The 18,983-nt window shown below is 28.5% G+C and overlaps 1 protein-coding gene across 1 annotated transcript in view; it reads left to right on the top strand.

The window, feature by feature from the left end:
- LOC107457271 (uncharacterized) overlaps positions 1 to 17,174 on the top strand; it is a 53,848-nt gene extending 36,674 nt beyond the window's left edge. The window contains exons 4-5 of the mRNA XM_016075397.4: positions 7,727 to 7,981; positions 16,659 to 17,174. Coding sequence (XP_015930883.2) covers positions 7,727 to 7,981; positions 16,659 to 17,010 — 607 coding nt within the window. The 3' untranslated portion in view covers positions 17,011 to 17,174. The remainder of the gene's footprint in view (positions 1 to 7,726; positions 7,982 to 16,658) is intronic.
- Positions 17,175 to 18,983: the final 1,809 nt, after the last annotated feature.

Here is an 18,983-nt window from a genome sequence, read left to right as displayed (position 1 = left end):
TATATATATATATCTGTATATATATATATATATATATAAATTTGACTTACTTAGACATCGAACTAAAAACATTTACTAAAATAAAGACCTGTACTTGCCTTTTTCAAACCATTTTAGTTTCATTTCTACTTCAAATAAAACAAAGCATTTGATAACTCTAAAAGAAAGTACCTACATAGTCTTTGACATAAGATGTCGCGTCAGTTTTGCCTCATTTCTCAAAACGTATATTTCCGTTATTTCCTCAGTCTCTCTCAAAATGCAATAAATCTATTCTTCGTTTTGTATTATATTATACATTTTATTATGTGACTAGAAAATAGATAGATATGGAAAATAACGAAATTAAAAATGGAGAGAAAAATAAAATAGCGAAATTAGAAATAGAAAATAGCGCAATTAAAAATAGCCAGAAAAAAAGATAATGAAATTAAAAATAGTCTGAAATAGAAAAGAATGAAATTAAAAGTAGACAGAAAATAGCGAAATTAAAAACAGACAGAAATCGAAAATAGCGAAATTAAAAATGGACCGAAATAGAAATAGGGCAATTAAAAATAGCTAGAAATAAAAAAAAATAATGAAAATAAAAATAGACAGAAATAAAGAATAATTAAATTGAAAATAGACAGAAAATAGCGAAATTAAAAATGGAAAGAAGTAGAAAGTAGTGAAATTAAAAATAGACAGAAATGGAAAATAGTTAAAATAAAAATAGGCAGAAATTAAAAATAGACAAAAGTAGAAAATAGTGAAATTAAAAATAGGCAGAAATTAAAAATAGACAAAATTAGAAAATAGTAAAATTAAAAATAGGCAGAAAGTTTTTGGCACAAAACTGGTTAACACTTTCGAAAGCCGTGAGAAGTATACTTCTCACCACTTTTTTACCACTTTTAATTTAGGTTTCCATTTCTTAATAACTTCAGCTTTCTTGAAGTGCGTTTGAACAAAATTGGTAACCTTTTGTTAGTTTAAAAAAACGTATAAAAGTTATAAAATACATAATTCTTTTTGAAGTTTGTAGCATTTATAAAATTTATTTTATAAATAAATCAAAATAAAAGTCAATTAATAATATATGGTCGTGTTAAATATATTTTCCACCAAAAAATTGCATTTTTATAAACTAAATTGGTTTTTTCTTTCTTATATCAATTACTATTCTTAAAGCAATTTTAATTCAAAAAATACTTTAATTTACCTTTACTAGAAATAAATGACAAATGAAAGGGTTAAAATTTTGTTCAACATTTTAAGTTAAATTTTAAAAAAAATCATAATTAATGCTTAAAGCTTTTTTTTAAAAACAATATGTAGCCTTTCAAATCATTAAGATTTCTTCATCCTTACCATTTTATTTTATAACAGGCTTTAAACCACTTACCCATTTTTGGGTTTACGACTATCAATGTAAACTTCCACATCCTTATAAATTTGGGCCAAACCTAGAAGACAAGGGAATTTTCGGATCAAGTAGTGAAATAAATTAATCTTCGTAGAGGTTTTTATTATGGAACTAACCCAGATTTGCATAACATGGAAAGTTAAATGACGAAAACTTCCCATGGTAAACCTGACAGCAAGGGTCTTTATCTTATCAAGGGTCTCTGTATTTTAATCTTTGATCCGTAAACCACTGATGACATTATTAAGTGTGTGAGAGCTGGAAGCAGAATTTGAAACGACTAGCCATCGCCGGGATACGAACCTGGGTGATCTCATTTGGGAGGCAAGTGCTCTATTCCCTGAGCCATCGCGGCTCTTCCGCCTTACCTTTGTTATCTAAATGAGTTCAGTAGAGCTGAAATACTAATACGTCGAAAATTTTAAAAAATACATTTTCTTTATCACTGCTTAGTGCCGCTTATATCCATGCTAAAAAATATTGTTTTAACTCCATTTTAAGATTTTATTCTGAAAATCATGTTTCGAAAAAAAAAAAACTATGCATCGCCGGTTGCAATTTTCTCAACCCTGATACTGTAACCGTAACAACTAGAGACAGATAATCGTTTTTAAACCTATTCTTTTACGCAACGGTTTCCAACTTTTTTATTATTTTTTTTATGGTTTCCTAAATAATCGACCTTCTTTTTGCGAAAGCAAAGCATTAAAATTTAAGCTCATCAATTCTTGTGAACATAGTAACCAAAAAAAGACTAATAATTCTTTTAAAAATATGTATTGGGAAGAATTAATTTTTTTTTTCAATACTAGCTTTAAAATTGAGTCTTACGTCAAACAGTTGAATTTACACAGGAGGTGAAAAATAACTGTACAAGTAATGACAAATATCAGAGGAACATTTTTCTACTGTCTATTTTTTTTTTTCATTATTTCCAATTGAAAAGTTGATGAGAAATTCATAATAATGCTATTTTTCACAAGTGCATATCCTCTTCATAATTTATTCAATATATTGTTTTTATGAAAGCAAATGTATTTTTTTTAATTTTGCTTGTTTCCTTTTACTGGTATTTTGCCTAAACAATTTCATTAAAATTACCAAAAAATTGAATAAGTATATTGGATTATAAATTATGTAAAAATCTAATAAAGGCTTAAGTTACCATCAGCTAAAAAAATTTTAAGTCTGGGAAAAATAAATAACTAAATGAAACTAAAATAATAAATTTGTTCTTTTGTACGCTTTGTTTTTCAAAGTATCCCTGTTTTAGCAAAGCTATTTTACAAAGTCATATTATAAATAAAAAAAATGAAATTTAATTAATAAATTTGCTCTTTTGTACGCTTTGTTTTCAAAGAATCCCTGTTTTAGCAAAGCTATTTTACAAAGTTATATTATAAATAAAAAAATGAGGTTTAATTAATAAATTTGCTCCTTTGTACGCTTTGTTTTCAAAGAAGTTATTTTAGCAAAGTTATTTTGCAAAGTTATATTATAAATAAAAAAATGAAATGAAATTAATAAATTTGCTCTTTTGTACGCTTTGTTTTCAAAGAATCCCTGTTTTAGCAAAGTTATTTTACGACAACTTAGTAGCACGTAATTATTTTTATCTTATATAGTTTGCTTTCAAGGGACCCATGAATTAGCAAAATTATTTTACAATAATCAGGTGGATAACTTAATCATAAAAATGTCTACATAATTCGAAATAAAAAACCTATTGAGTAGCACCTATAGTTTTACCTATAATTTTGAGAATTACCTATATTCTGGATATATAGTTAGTTTTACTATATTATAATCTGGAAGTATCTGTGTTAGCAAAGTTATTGTACAACAAATTTGTAATATGTAAAAGGTCTTATCTTATATACGGTTTTCTCTAATACGTTTGTTTTCAAGGAAACCACGGGTTAGCAAAGTTATTTTATCATAATCAGGTAAATAACTTAATTGTAAATATATCTACAAAATTCGAAATAAAAAATTTATTGAGTAGTACCTATAGTTTTACTATTCTATATTCTTGATGTATAGTTAGTTTTACTATACTATAGTCTGAATGCATAGAATTGTTAAATGGATTTAAAATATATTTTAGCACACAATATAATACAAAAGAATAAAAACAATAACCATCAGGGTCCTTTAGGAATTTTAATTTCAGTTTTACCTTCGAATTTGAGGTATTAATTTAAAATTTTAAAAATTTAGATAACGGTTGACAAACTAAATTACATTAAAAGATAAATAGCAGTTTATTCGATCCGGCTTACAAATATGTGTCTCACTGTTATAAAAAAATAAACAATATTTTTAAACAACTGGGACAATCTTTAGTGTTTTATAAAGCTTTTTCAGAAAATATAAATTCCTAAAAAAACATAGGAAAGAGATTTTTAAAAAATATTTCTGTTTGCTTACAGATTGGATTTTTTAAAAACTGCTTCCGTCGAACATGAAAGATGATATGAGAAGGAGAATATAAGAATCTTGAGAAAAATAATGTTTATTTTTAGCAACTGCAGAAACCCAAATCGATGCAATTTCGAATTCATCGAATTTCTTTACTGAATTGAGAATTTTTAAGGGAAATAAATTTTGTATTTCTAATTTTTCTGCATCATTTGCTAAACAAAAGTAAGCATTAAATCCCTTTGTTAGATAAATTAAAATTTTTTAATCTTCTCCTAGGTTCTTTCATTCGTCTTACATGTGGCGTAAATATCTTGCGAAATTCTGAGAACATTCGAATCATTTGATAATAACAATTTAAATATTTTATGTATCGAGTTTAAAATACTTTGGAGAAAAAAAATTAAACACAGTAAAACAAGGATATGTAAAACAATATGACAACTTTCTTGTGAGCTATTTTTACTCATGTTCAAATAAAAAATGCATCTAATAATAATATATTTTTATTGTTTCAACACGTTGAATGCCATGGGGGTCGCTGATGGCCGGCGAAGCTAAGATTATTCAAAACACATAATTCGAGTAAAATTTTAATTTTTTAAAATTATTATCGTTACTAAAATGGTTTGAAAAAAATTAATGCAATATTGAACACACAAAAATAGTTTTATTTATATACACAGAGATGCCCACTTGCTCCGGACAGCGAATAAATGTTTTCAAGTGGTAGTTTATAATTTGTGACTCTTGATTGAATAAATTCAATTTAGTCGATATTTATCCACCACTATTTCTAAACAATTCATAGACTTATATAATTCACCACTTTTTTTTCAGATATGTCAAGCTAAACCTTTTAAAAAGTAGTAAAATTTGTTTAACATTTGCAAATTTAGTTTGCAGTTATTTACCGAGTGGTCAGACGAGAAAGCCATGTAAAATTAGCATGGCATTCAACGTGTTAAGATTATTTTAAACAGAACATAAACTTTTGTTTCCTCTCCAAATATTTTATCAATATCTATAAAACTGAATGACCAAAACCATTTGACCGAGAGTGTTAAATTTGGCACACTGATAGTGCGACCAAAACATTCTACTACGAATCGTTCGAGACGAATGAGTTGAAAACAAAATGGAATTTTTTGATTGATGGTTAAGTGTTAGTCATTATTTTTAAATTTATTCTAGATGATTGCCTTTTTTCAAATAATTTAAGGTTTACATCAATGATATATGCTAACTTATAGCTATGTTTGATAAAAAAAAAAGAATATATTTCGCATTTAGTAAGTTTTAATGAACGATTATTTTTAGTAATATTTTCACTATGTCAAATAAATTAAATGAACAACGTTAACGTTGTAGCATGGGGGGATTACGTAACCAAATTAGTATTTCTAACTAGTATCAAAAACCACATGCTTATTTTGTTTGTAATAATTCTTTTAAAACGCGTTTCTATGAAAGTAAATGATTTAAAATAAACGGTAATTGAAATGAAAAAGAAAATTCTTTTATATTGAAAGGCAAAATTGATGAGAAAGTGATACTAGTTCTTTTAGGAGAAACGTAAAACATTCTCCACATTATTATTGACACTAATGCTTGTTTAATTAATATTGGTATATGTATCAATAATATGTATCAATTTTATAACCCTCGTTGAACAGTCGGTCGAATTTGCAGGCAGGCAGACTACGTAGTCGTAGGCAGACTACGACTACCTATGTTCAACTCCGTATCCTTATAAATTTGAACTCAATCTAGAAGACAAAGGAAATTTGCTTTCTGGAAGACTTTTTGATGGAACTAACCCGCATTTGCACTACATTGAGAGGAAAACCACGAGAACCTCCCACGGTTAGCCTGGCGGCAAAGGGATATGATCTGCCTACCACTGAAGATATTTTACGTCAGCAATGTGATTGGTGCGAGCCGGGTGTGGAATACGAATTAACCAGTCATCATCGGGATTTGAACCCAGTTTAGTACATTGGAGAGCGAGAGCTTTATCCCCTGAGCCACCACGCCTCAATATGTATCAATTGAAATAGATAAAAAAAAGTTTAACGGATAAAAGGTACTTCTTTGCTTAGGGCAACAGTGGAAAATCGCCATTAGTAGATGGCGCTTACTTTATTTTAGTAATAAGTACAACAGAGATGCCAATTTGCTCCGGACAGCGGATAAATGTTTTCGAGTGGTAGTCTTTTAATGTATGATTCTTGGTTTAGTAATTCTATTTATAGGATTTTCACTCACCACTAATTTTAAATTATTTAAATATTCCATACGTGTTGAAAATTTTAAAAAGTTGAAAAAATTTAACTGAAGTCTGCAAGTTTTAGTTTGTAGTTCTCTACCGGTTTTTAAAATATTTTGTCATCTCCGGAGAAGTTGGCATCTCTGATACTACTGTATAGGGGAAATAGGGGCGGTTTTAATAAGAATTCTAAAAAGGATTTCTTTTGTTCGAGAACATATTTCTAATGATAAGAAAGATGGTGTATCAATATTTTAATGAATTAGAATTAAAAGAACCTTTTTTTACTATTTTTACACTATCTATAAATATTTAATACAGTAAATTATAATATTAAGACAGAGTCAAAGCCACGCCTTGTATTCCATATCAAATTATTAAAAAAAATATCATTTAATTTTGAAATTTCAGATCTATCTTCCTACTAGTGATGAATATTTCAGGGTAGGTAGAGGGTATGAAGTATTCTATATACGAAATACGCAGCCACCGAATATAACATAAAATCACTGGGAAATATTGAAATATTTTTAGTTTCATTAATTGCATCGGTATATGCCTCTTAGCATGATTTCCTGGTTAGTTCAATACTTTATAGATTATTTTCTTCTTTATCCCCCCCCCCTACAAAGAAAGGATCTAATCATCGCAATACTAATAATCGCATAAAACTATTTTTTAGCTAATGAATCGTGAATTTATTGGTAGTATAATTTTACCAGCGTCGATTTACTGAACTGCATTTAGAATTATTAATGACTCTACTTATTTGAAATGTAGCAACCAATTTGGGTCAAGATTTTAACCAAAATATAGCAACTAATTTGAGACGGATAGAGTAGTAAAGATAACAGCACATTTTCAAGACTCTGGAGTTTCAAGTGTTACCGGTGTTTGTAACAGCCACGCTTGAATTTCGTGGCAGAAACTAGTCTAAATTTCCACAATTGTTGCTTTTAATGGATTACATGGTCTGAGACAGTGAAATGGTACACCAGAATGGGCATTGAAGAAGCTCAATAGTTGTGAAGAGAGAGGCCATGTATATATTTAATATATTAATAATAATACCAATATATTATTTTTAGTTTTAATATATTATTTTTTATTTATATAAACGTATTTTCGTTATCACTTCAAATAAATGATTAATAAGTTTTATATGCAATTCCACTTTATTCCAGCTCTTGCGTGGTGATGCTTTTAAAATGCGGGCAAAGGTGCCAAAATTCTGGAAGTTTTGAAACCTTAGATAAAATAAATTGAGTTTCTACCACTTTTTTCCCTTTAAGTCGCCAGTGACATCCCTGGGGTAGCCAATTTTCTGCGTTTTTTGTGAAAAGTTATTCTAGTGGTAGCTAAGTTTATGTTTTCCGCACCACTACACATGAATGATTTAAAAGTTCATATGCAACGCCACTTTGCTCAAACTTTTTCGTGGTGAGGTTTTTAAAATATTGACAAGATTACCAATTTAAATTTTTGAAAGCTTTGGTTTTTAAACGTCTACCTTTCTATAAAATATTTTGAAAAAATCGTAGTAGTTGGCAAGGCCTGTACACATGAAATTCAGGTCTGCCACCTGTGAAATTCATTGCCGATTTTTAAACGATTAATGTATATTACAGTTTATGCGGAATGAGGAGACGAGAAGGTGTTCCAGATTGCGCATTGAAAAAATTCAATCGTTGTGCTGGAAGGAGAAGTAGATATTTGCCACCAGAAGACATTATACAACAAAGCAGCGCCCTCAGAACGTGTGGGATGTGGGATGAAGTGTGTGATGCAATTGTGGGAGACGAAGGAAATCTTTGCATCCAGGTGTCTTTTGATAGAGACGTCATGCTGGTTGGCATCACTTTGGAAGCTTGCGGGTCAGAAAAGTAAGTAACACGAACAGATTTATTTTATTTTGCTTTGCTCTCTAAAGTAAGAATCATTACAGTTTTAGAAAAAAATAGTTTAAAGAGAACTGTTTAAGTGAAATTCATTAAGCTTAGTTTAGGGAATGATATTTTAAGTTCGGCTTCCGTACTTATTTGTACTCAAGCACCTGAACCCTTATACAAAACCCAACCTTTAAGCGATCTTGATAAAAAATATAAGTTTGGTCCACATTTGTGGTCGATTTCTGAGTCTCTTTCTTTAAACTTCCATACCCATCTAATAAGAGGACTTTCAACCATAACAGATTCAACGTGCATCTTTCTGCGTTTCTCTAACAATTTGACGAACTTGCAAAGCGTGCAAGTTATCTTTGTATTATTATTAGTGTTATAATTATTAGAAAGTTTTATGATTAGTGTAGTTCATCTTTATTATCACCATTTATTCTGGGCTCTCTCATCGCAATGTGCAGCTCAGAGATTATGAAGAAGGCATTACAGAATTGGTTCTATGTCGTCACACACTTTCTGTAAAGTATTGGAGTCAAGGGTCCACATTGACAGCACACTTTTTGACATAGCCTTTTCAGTTTATCAACCCTCCCCCCCACTCAAAGGCTTCAAAACCGTCAACTTAAATGCTCGGTTATAATTTCTCAAAAGCTCATTTCTCCGACAGTACAATAAACCCGACCGTGCGGACATAAAAGGGAAATGAGAGCGAAATTATATATTAGTTTTCTGTAGGGACCAGTTCTTATATTTTCATTCATTCTTAAATATATATTCTTATATTTAAATTCCTATAATATATCAAAGTTGCAAACTTGCACCACTTTGTAAAATTCAATATTCTGGTAGTTGCAAAATTTAAGTTATTTTTAGTATAGTATTTTTCCTTTCATGTAATTTATCCACCACTACATATCGAAAACCCGAAGTATCATATAAAATGCAACTTTCTTCAACCATTTTAGTTGTTGCTATTGTAATAAGTAGGCGTATATATTCCATGTTTTTTTAGTTCTACAATTTAATACGCTAATAATTTATTAAAACTTTTCCGGAGAGCATAGCAACTGGACTCTCTGCTACATTACTTCTTCTTACGCTTTTTATGTTTACATATTACAGAGATGTCAACTTGCTCCGGACAGAAAATAAATATTTTCGAGTGGTAGTTTATTAATGTATGATTCTTTGTTTAAAAAATTCAATTTATTTGGTTTTTATCCACCACTATTTATACATAATTCGAAAGCTTATATAATTTGCCAATTTGTTCTAATTCAGTCGCTATATATCGTTTAAAAAGTAAACAAAATTAATAAAATATTTGCAAATTTTAGTTTGTAATTTACCATTTTTCTTAAATAATTATGACTCGTCAGGAGCAGTTGGCATCTCTGATATTATATTGATTTATTTATATTATTATGGTAAGTTTAAGTATATCTCATCTTCACGAATATCAAAGTAGTATTTTGTCATCTTCCGTTGTCATTTACATATTATTGCTCGATGTTGTTTATAAGATTTATTTATATTCATTTTATTATTTATTTTCATTAAATTTCATTATTTTTAATGATTATTTTGATAAATTATAATTATCAAATAGTTAATCGACGTTCTGGTGGACAGCCGAAAGTCCAGCACGTGTATCACGCCTTCCTATCTCATATATTACCTTTAAAAAAAACGAATCTCTGAATATCAGAAAATTTTTATTTCATTTATGCTACAACAAAATAGCTTCTCATTTAATTGGTGCATGTGTTTTAATGAGCTTTTTGAGACTGTCAATACCATTAATTAATTAATTGCTCTTTATACGCAGTTTGAAGTAACAGTTAAGTTTTAATGGCGTTCCATCTTCACTTTTACTTCGTTCTTTTTCGACGATATGTCTGTTTCAATTACTCCCAAATGAGCTCTAAATCTGAATCTAATTACATTAAGCTGATTTCTTTAATGAGTATTATGAGCTTTTTTTCCCTTCCTATTTCAATTCACTCAAAAAAGTTTAGAGTTGCTACGCACCCGGGAAATATAGCCCATTTTTTATAAGATCATTTTATTTGTACATTTTTTTGGTAGGAGTAACTGCAATTGATTTCCACTTTTTTTTATTATAACAAGCATATTGAAATGTCAATTGTACTGAGTAATATTTCCCACATTCTATTTATTCATTCGTCTTTAAATACCGTCAATTAATCCTTTGACGAACAATTTTTCATAAACATATTTTTCATGGTTTTTTTTCTCTACTCTGTATTATTTTTTGTCGAAATAAGTGAAAAATATTATATTTAGCATTTTAGTAATTTATGGTTAGAAAATACTGTATGAAACACCGATGTCTCTTTCTGCTTTAAAGGTAATATCTAGCAAACACGGCTCACTTTCGAACAATAATTTTTCAAATTTGTACTTTATTATATCAAAGAGAAAATAGTTTTTCATCATCGAAAAGTACAAAATCAATTATTGATAAATTTTTGAATATGGATGAAAAAATGATTCAAATTACCTTTTTTGGATTTTATATTTCAGTAAAAATATAATTCCTATAATCAAACAGATTTTTTTTAATAATTATCAAACTGTTTTTTAGCGGTATTTACCCATGTACAATTAAAGGGTTAACGCCACTTCGAGGTAGTGCAAAGTTAGCTGTCTATTTCCAACTATTTTGTTCTATGACACGTCTACAAATTTGAACATTAGTTGTCGTAAACGCAAAATTAGGTCTGGTATTCAACGGACGGTTATAAAATATAATCGTCGTTGTACAACCGACCCAATTCAGGGTTTACGAGTACCTATGTTCAATTTCGTAGCCTCGTAATGTTGAACCCAATCCATAAGACAAGGGAACCTCTGGATGAAGTATTGGAAGAAATTTGCCTTCGTAGAGGAACCGCTCCTTCTTGATCCGCACTAATCTGCGTTACACGAGGAGGAAAACCACGAAAAACTTTCTTGGACAGCTTTACGGTTTTGGACTCTATCCGATGATCCATCTACCACTAGGGATATTTTCGCGTGAGCACTGTGGTCAGTGCAAGTCAGGTGCGGAATTCGTCTCGACCAGCCAACGTTGAGATTCGAACACGATCTTAGAAGTCGAGTGCTCAATCCCCTAAGCCACCACGGCTCTTATTTCCAACTATTGGATAGATTTTTTTAATTTGAATCCCAAAGTTCCCCTTCCCCATCTATAAATGGAGTTATTTCTCTTATTGTTTCAAATACTTGACAACAGGAAATGTAATTAATCAACGTAAGACGATAAAATTGGTAACCAAACTAATTCTTTGGCAATTGATCCATGAACGGGGTTATAGTTGTTTGTTTTATTTTACTCAAAACTGCTAAGTAAAAAATAAAATTACATAGTTACAGAAACGATCATCATAGCTTTAAATTTGTTCGGCCGTTTAGAAATAATTTTCTTAGTGGTAGTCACCTAAACGTTTTGATGTAATAAATTTTGAATTTAAAAGTTTGAAAACAAATTTTTTAACCTATCGTGAGAAATCAATAATTTAAAAAATTAATATGTATATAATCTCTATCAGTTGGCTAGATTTTCTCTTAAATAATATAATTTGTAGGAAGTTTTTTCCAAATGAAATTTCTGTTTTACTACCACTTTGTAAAATTTTTTTCAACATCCACACAAATGGGCAGATATGGATCATTGATTAGGTAGGCATACTTGCCAACTCTTCCGGTTTTCCCGGAAGATTTTATTTTTGCATTTAATCTGGTAGCAAAATTTATAAAAACGTATTTTATTCCTAATTAAATATGGTTATAAATGTTTTTGACTACCATTACACTAGCAAAGCTGCCAAATTGTACGACCGTTGAGAATTAATTTTCTTAGTGGTAGCAACATTAGCTATTTAGCATATTAAATTTTGGCGTTTAAAGTTTCAAGATTTCTTTTTAACCTACCACGATGAATCAATAAAGTGAAAAAAGGATGTAGTATAAAATCTATTTGTTGACTATTTATGCTTATAAGGTGTCTTAATAGTTGTGTTTTTAGAACATTTTACGAAACTTTATTGTTGTTGCTCTACCATTTTGTAAAATTAGAGGTTGTATGAATAGTATTGCTGCGTTTGCTTTGTCTGCAATGCTTTTAATGTGATCATTTCATGTACGTTTGCTGTTTATGATTAGGCCATTTTTTAAACTATTGGTATTTGATCCTTAAACATTTTTAGTTGGTATTGTGGAAATATTTTTAATCCTTTTTTTGTCTGAATAGAATTTGTGATTTTCCGGCGTTAACCCTTTAATGGGCCCTTTATTTCAAGTAAAGATAAATTAATGTATTTTTGGAATTGAAATTGTTTAATAATTGTAGTAAAGAATAGTAATTGATATAAAAAAAAACTTTATAAAAATGCCATTTTTTGGTGGTAAATATATTTAAGAAAACCTATTAGGAGCTTACTGACTTTTATTTTTCTTTATTTATAAAATAAATTCCTTAAATGCTACAAACTTCAAAAGAAATGATGTATTTTATAACTTTTATACGTTTTTTAAAAGTGACAAATGGTTACCAATTTTATTCAAACTCACTTCAAGAAAGCTGAAGTTATTGAAAAATGGAAACCTAAATTAAAAGTGGTAAAACGTGGTGGTAAATATACTCACCACGGCCTTCAAAAGGGTTAATTGCTGTTTTCCACTTGACACACCAGTCTTCTATTTCATATATTTGTTTCTGTAATTTATGAAGGGCAAGGTTAAGATTTCTTTTTTTAATAAGAATTCCGGTGTCATCTGCGTCGAAAGTTGTAATGCTGTTTTAATATCAGCTGAGGATAGATTAGGCGAAACATCAGTGTTCGGAGTACCGGTTAAATGCATACCGGACAGTGGCACTTGATCGTAAAAAAACATTAATGCAGGGCATTCCGCCTAATGTATACCGGGCAGTAACACTTAACTAGACCTAGTATATATTTCGGACACTTATCAAAGTGACTGTGTGATTATCAACATTCACCGGTGAAAGTCAGCAACCACCACTTTCGGACAGTCACAGTAACTGCTCTATAACTATTATTAAATAGTTTTAGTCACAGGTAATTTGTTTTCTCTGAGTTTAAGATGGAAAAGATATGCTTTTATGACCAACAGTGATGGAACGCTAGCCCAAAAAAGTAAAGAAAGTAATGGAATTTAGTTTCATCATTCAATTTCTTAATTTAACCATTCGTTAGAATTTATATATTTATTAACACTAAAGATTATCACTAATCAATGATATATTTTTAATTTGAAAACATCATCAATTTCTTTATTAAGAATTAACAGTAAAAATAGATTTTCTAATTTAAATCTTTTATAATTAATTTCCGCTTTTCGTTGGTAACCACTTTTTTACTTTTTCAAACACACGTTTCATCACACTATCAATGTTGTTGGGTTTTTTTCATTTACAGATAATTAGCAGATCTTCTCGATGGTTCCATTTTTCGATTAGAAAGAAATAAGAATTTCTTTAGATTAAATGAAATATTTTTAATATTTTTATTAAGCCAAACAGCTATTTTCAAATGCTTTAGGACAATTACCAAATACTGTATATGCGTTTATATGTGAATGCCGCATATGTGTGAATGCCGTGATATGTTTTCAAATATAGAAATATGGGTTCTTTCACATATTTTCCACATACATCCTAGTGTTTTCAAAATTTCGCTTAGCATGCTCTCACCGTTCTCTCAATTGTAATTAATATTCCGGCTCTAATCATCTCTATTCGTCATTTAAAACCATTCAGGATAGATAAATATTTTTCTAAATATCAAAATTGAAGTGTTTTCAATTTTCCAGGGAAAACATGTTAAATACAATGTACATGTACAAAACATGTTAAATACACGTACAAAATAGTTACTCTAAAATAACCATCAAGACATCCCCTGTAAAAATGTTCCTCCTTTAGAATAGTGCCCATGCAGCAAAAACAATGATAGCACCCATTATTTATCCTGCAACAAAAGATATAGATGTAGCAATGCTCCAATTCAAAGTAGGTTGTCAAATCGGGCTAAATACGAAAAACAAAAAAAAACATTTTAAAATTTTTAATTTCGAAAATATAATTTTATAATTTAAGAAAATGTATTTCAAGGCAAAAAAAAATGCATATCGTCCTTCGAGTCTTTAAATATAAATTGAAAATAATATTTCTAGCAATTGTTAAAGAAAAAAAAATCGCAAACATTTTTAAAACTCATTTTAATAACGAAGGAAATGATTATTGGCATTTGAAGTAATTTATAGGCCTTAAAAAATATTTCAGCTTATTAAATCAAACATTTTTTCAACACTATTTTTAAGCATAATTTCAAATATCCTCTATTTAAGTTTGACAGACGATGTAAGATAAATAAAATGAGTATGTCCTTTTTATATTTATAATTTATTTTGTTATATTGTTTAAAATAAAATTTACAGATTGATGTTTTGCTTTTGGAATACAGTGAAATAATAAAAAGCAAGAAAGAAAATATTTAGGTTCCTTAAAGTTCTAAATTATTTTAATTGAACAAGAGATAAGAAACTTAAATAAAATAGGTTTTATTTAAAACGGTTATGCACAGATGGGAGACGAAATAATACGAACACTTCTATACTGACTCCACGTAAACAATCTTTCAGCAGCACGTTTTGGATGATTTCACATTTCAAAACTGTTTGCACAATTAAAAAAAAAATCATTCTTGAAGCTTTTAGAAATGGTTTCATTTTTCCCCACGCAAAATTCGGATGGATCAAATTGAGAAGTTAATAACTTCTTTCGAGTTGCACCACCAGTGATCTTGAGAATTTATGTAAGAATGCTTTTAGAATTATAGTAGTTTAAAAAAGGAAAGAAGCATTAAACTTCCTACGCTCGTCTTACTTGTTGCAAATTTTGCATATTTAGAATGACATTCCTTCTGAAAGATTCATGCACGATCTTTCCAACAGTTATGCCATCCTCCAAAACTATTGTTTCTAAAAGAAAGATTGTTTACATGAAGTTAATATGAAAGGATTCGCATTATTTTGAATCCTCCCCGTAAGTAATAGTCAGGGGAGAAAGCTGGTAGTAAAACCATTTCAGTTATTGCTAGTGTTCGGGAGGAGTTTACTTATTCTTCGCTTAAACTTTTCAACAATATCTACTTTATCTTGGAAAAGAAGCAGTTTTATATTTATGCTTAAATTATAAAAGGACTCTTGATAGTTACATATATTTAATTTTTCGCGAAAAAAATGCTGGAATGAAAAGTCTTTCGTACCAATCTTAGTCAGCCCTAGTCTATTATGTTTGTTAACTATTGTGTAAACTTTCTTTATTTAGATCTCGTTCGTTCGTTCGTTGTTGTAGAACTGGGCATCTGAGGCCTAAATGGCCCTTTTTATTTAGATCTCACAGATTTTAAAGTTATTGCTTACTAATTTATTTATACTTTAAAGTGGTAGAAAATAAAAGCTTTTCTGTTCACTTTCAAATGTAGAATAAAATGCAAAAAGTTGAATCACACTTGTAAGAAGATCTATACGTTTTTGATTTTTAATTTTTTCTCCTGAGTAACTGACCATCGCGAGGTTATTATATATATATATATATATATATATATATATATACCTGCCAACTTTTAATCCCTTCCATTATGATTTTTCCCAGTGGTATTAAAATGGGATTATAATTTCAATTTTAAGCTAAATAATACGTTGTATTTTAAATAACTTAATCTGACAACCAAGTTATTAACACATATTTATATATAAGCTTAATTTTTGTAAGAATAGTGGTGAGCAAAATGATTTAAAAATTAAGTTTATAAATGAAAAAAATAGTATATACTTACTACCACTTTAAATATAAAAATAAAATTTTACGCCCAATGCGTAAAAGTTGGCAGCTATGTCTATATATGTCTATATATATATATATATCTGTGTGTGTATATATATATATAATTTAAGTATAATATCAGCCAAAATTAATTTGAACTTAATTATTTAATTTATAAATTAAATTCAAATTGATTTTAACTATTATTATATTAAAATAAATTAAACATATTAGCATGATAATCTCGCAATGGCGAGTTACTCAAGAAAGAAGAAAAAACGTGTCCTACAATTGTGATTCATTTGTCCTCAGGAAAAGTAAAACTTGGTATGTTTTTTATAATGGTAGGAAAAGAACTATTGAATTTATAACTGAAAGTGAGATTATTCAATTCTGCTTACATTCGAAATTGGATAATTTTTAAGATTTCATATTATTAATATATAATTTGTTTGTGAGGCTCAAAATTAATTAAAACTAATTTTATTACGGCATTAATTTTGCTGCAATTTAATAACAAATATGCAAGTATATATTTTGTTGACCTACCATGTACATTTAATGTTCAGCTTCATTGTTTGTTTTTTACTACCATTAAAAAATCATTTCAAAACCAAATTAACTAAACCTAGAATCCAATAAGCATTCGTATGAATACCATAGAGAAACATTTTCCACAAAAAGCGCAAGAGTTAGCAACTATGAATAAAAGTTATAGACAATTTCATCAGAACTTCAATTCAAAAGGATTCATTGTTTAAACTTTAATTTTCTTTCAATCTTCAGGATAATAGGACATTTGCGGATATTCGAGGAATCAAGTGGAAAGGAGTTGTTGAGGCAGGAAATAAACTGTGGTCGTTGCCTTCTCCGGAAGCTGAGCCGGACACAAGAACCGGAATCCTGGGTCGAGTCGGACGTGGTACTTTCAGAGCCCCTCATCTTGCGAAAATCGGAGATTTGTTCTATTTATCTTCAGATATCCGGCACACCCTGGGCGTTGCCTAGAGCTGCACCTCGACCTAGAAGAAGGAAGGTTGAATCCACATTTGCACAACTCCATGGCCAATCTGTGGTTGCGATCCGGGAATTACACTTAGTACCGGACATGACTCTAACATGGGGATCAAGAAGATAATAAATTATTATCTATAATTAACATTCTTGGAATTATGTGCGATGAGCATATAACTTAAACTGTTTTAGTATAATTTATTTTACTCATGTTTTTAATATAACTATTTATTTAATGCAAAGTTTCATATACTCTGATAACTTCACCCTCACATCATATAACAAAAATAATTTCTAAGAACAATGCTAATATAATGCTATACAATGCTATAAAATGCTTTAAAATGCCTTACAATGCTTTAAATGGTTACGTAAAAATGCAAATATTATTTTGCAGTAATAATTAAAACAAGTGAAATTATCTTTTCTTTTCTTGGTAAATATCTTTCGACAAAAATTCGACAATAATTTATAGATTAATTATATTAGTATGAATTTTTAATGCATACTTATTGGTTAAACATGTTTAAGTAATAACTAATGCACTTAACATTAATTTTTAATTTAAAGAGCTTGGGATAATGCAGTGATAGGCCACCTTCCCTCAAAAGGTTACATTTTTACGCTAAATTGCTTCTAAATATTGGTTTTTACATATTGATTTTTACATAATTAATAAAATTTTTAAGAATTTACACTGGAAAACATTTTATTGCTTACAAGAAAATGAGGTACTTTTGCTCAAAAATATTCTCGAAATGATTTTAAAACGTAGCTTAGATAAATTTTATTTCGAACTTAATTATAAACTGAGCAATTTAGTGATAAGCAACCTTCCTTACACCTTTCTTTTTATCTAATTTTTTCAACAAAGAAAACAAGCTTGTTTAATAAATAAACATAAATACAAACTGAATTAACATATTTAGGAAAGAAGATAATCAGATTCGGAAATTTTATATAATGAAGTTTATCTTATAATTGAGAAAAATAAGTAAAACAATGTAATTATGCCGTTCATCATACTTTGTTTAAATTAATTTGATCAAATAGGTCATGAACACGTGAAAGATAACCCATTACATTTAATTGTTCGATGCGATTTAAATTCTATTTTTGAAAAAATGTCTTCTACCTATAATGTTTTAAAATAATATTTTAATACAAAACATACGATTAAATAAGAAATTTTTCATAACGTTTCATTTATGAAATAATTTTTTCATAAATAAAAAAATTATTGTAAATTACAAATTACCTTTTGAATTCGCTTTTGTCATAAATTATTTTTCTAAATCTCGTTCGCATACAGCAGTTGTTTTTATATTTTAAATTTATTCTTTTATTTAATGTATTGTTTTATTTAATGTATTGTTTTATTTAATGTATTCTTTTATTAAATGTATTCTTTTATTTTAAATTTAAGGTAGTAATGTTTAGTTAACAATAATTGAATTCATTTTATTTATAGTTTTCATCAAAATAATTCTAAGTATTTGAACTTTGTTTTTTCGTTATGCTGATAACACATTACTTAACGAAACTTGTTTCAATTTATTGTATCAGTGTTTATGTCATTTTGAGAACAGGTTTTTACTTTGATAATTTGTTTTTGATTTTAATAACTATTTTGTAAAATAGTATTTGTATTTTTCTTTATTTAATATTCAATCAATGTATTTATTTGTAAACAAAAAGTAATGTATCAATAAATGTTTTTACATTTTCATGAAATGTGAAATTTACTTTGAGTTTGGTAAGAAAAAAAAAGTGAGATTATGAGAGTAAAATGGGATAAAATCAATATGTTTATGAATTTGTTTCGTTTACATTCAAATTATGCGGTCCTGATGATAGTAAAAACATGCACCTCGCAATAGTAAAAAAATCTTTTTAAGTCCTCTCTCTCAATATAATAATTTTAATATTTATAAATTAGCATCATCATTTTAAATTTAAAGTCAAATTAATAAATTTAATGTAACCAAATACAAAATTTAATTTAAAGTAATAAAACAAATTAGGGAGCAAAATAATAATATTATTAATTCGGCAGATATTTATTGGATGAGGTAAATATGTTCATTTTTATAATTT

Source organism: Parasteatoda tepidariorum, chromosome 5 (genome assembly GCF_043381705.1).
Source record: "Parasteatoda tepidariorum isolate YZ-2023 chromosome 5, CAS_Ptep_4.0, whole genome shotgun sequence".
Taxonomy (NCBI): domain Eukaryota; kingdom Metazoa; phylum Arthropoda; class Arachnida; order Araneae; family Theridiidae; genus Parasteatoda; species Parasteatoda tepidariorum.
The sequence above is the reverse complement of the archived record's forward strand: the minus strand, read 5'-3'. Positions and strand labels throughout refer to the sequence as shown.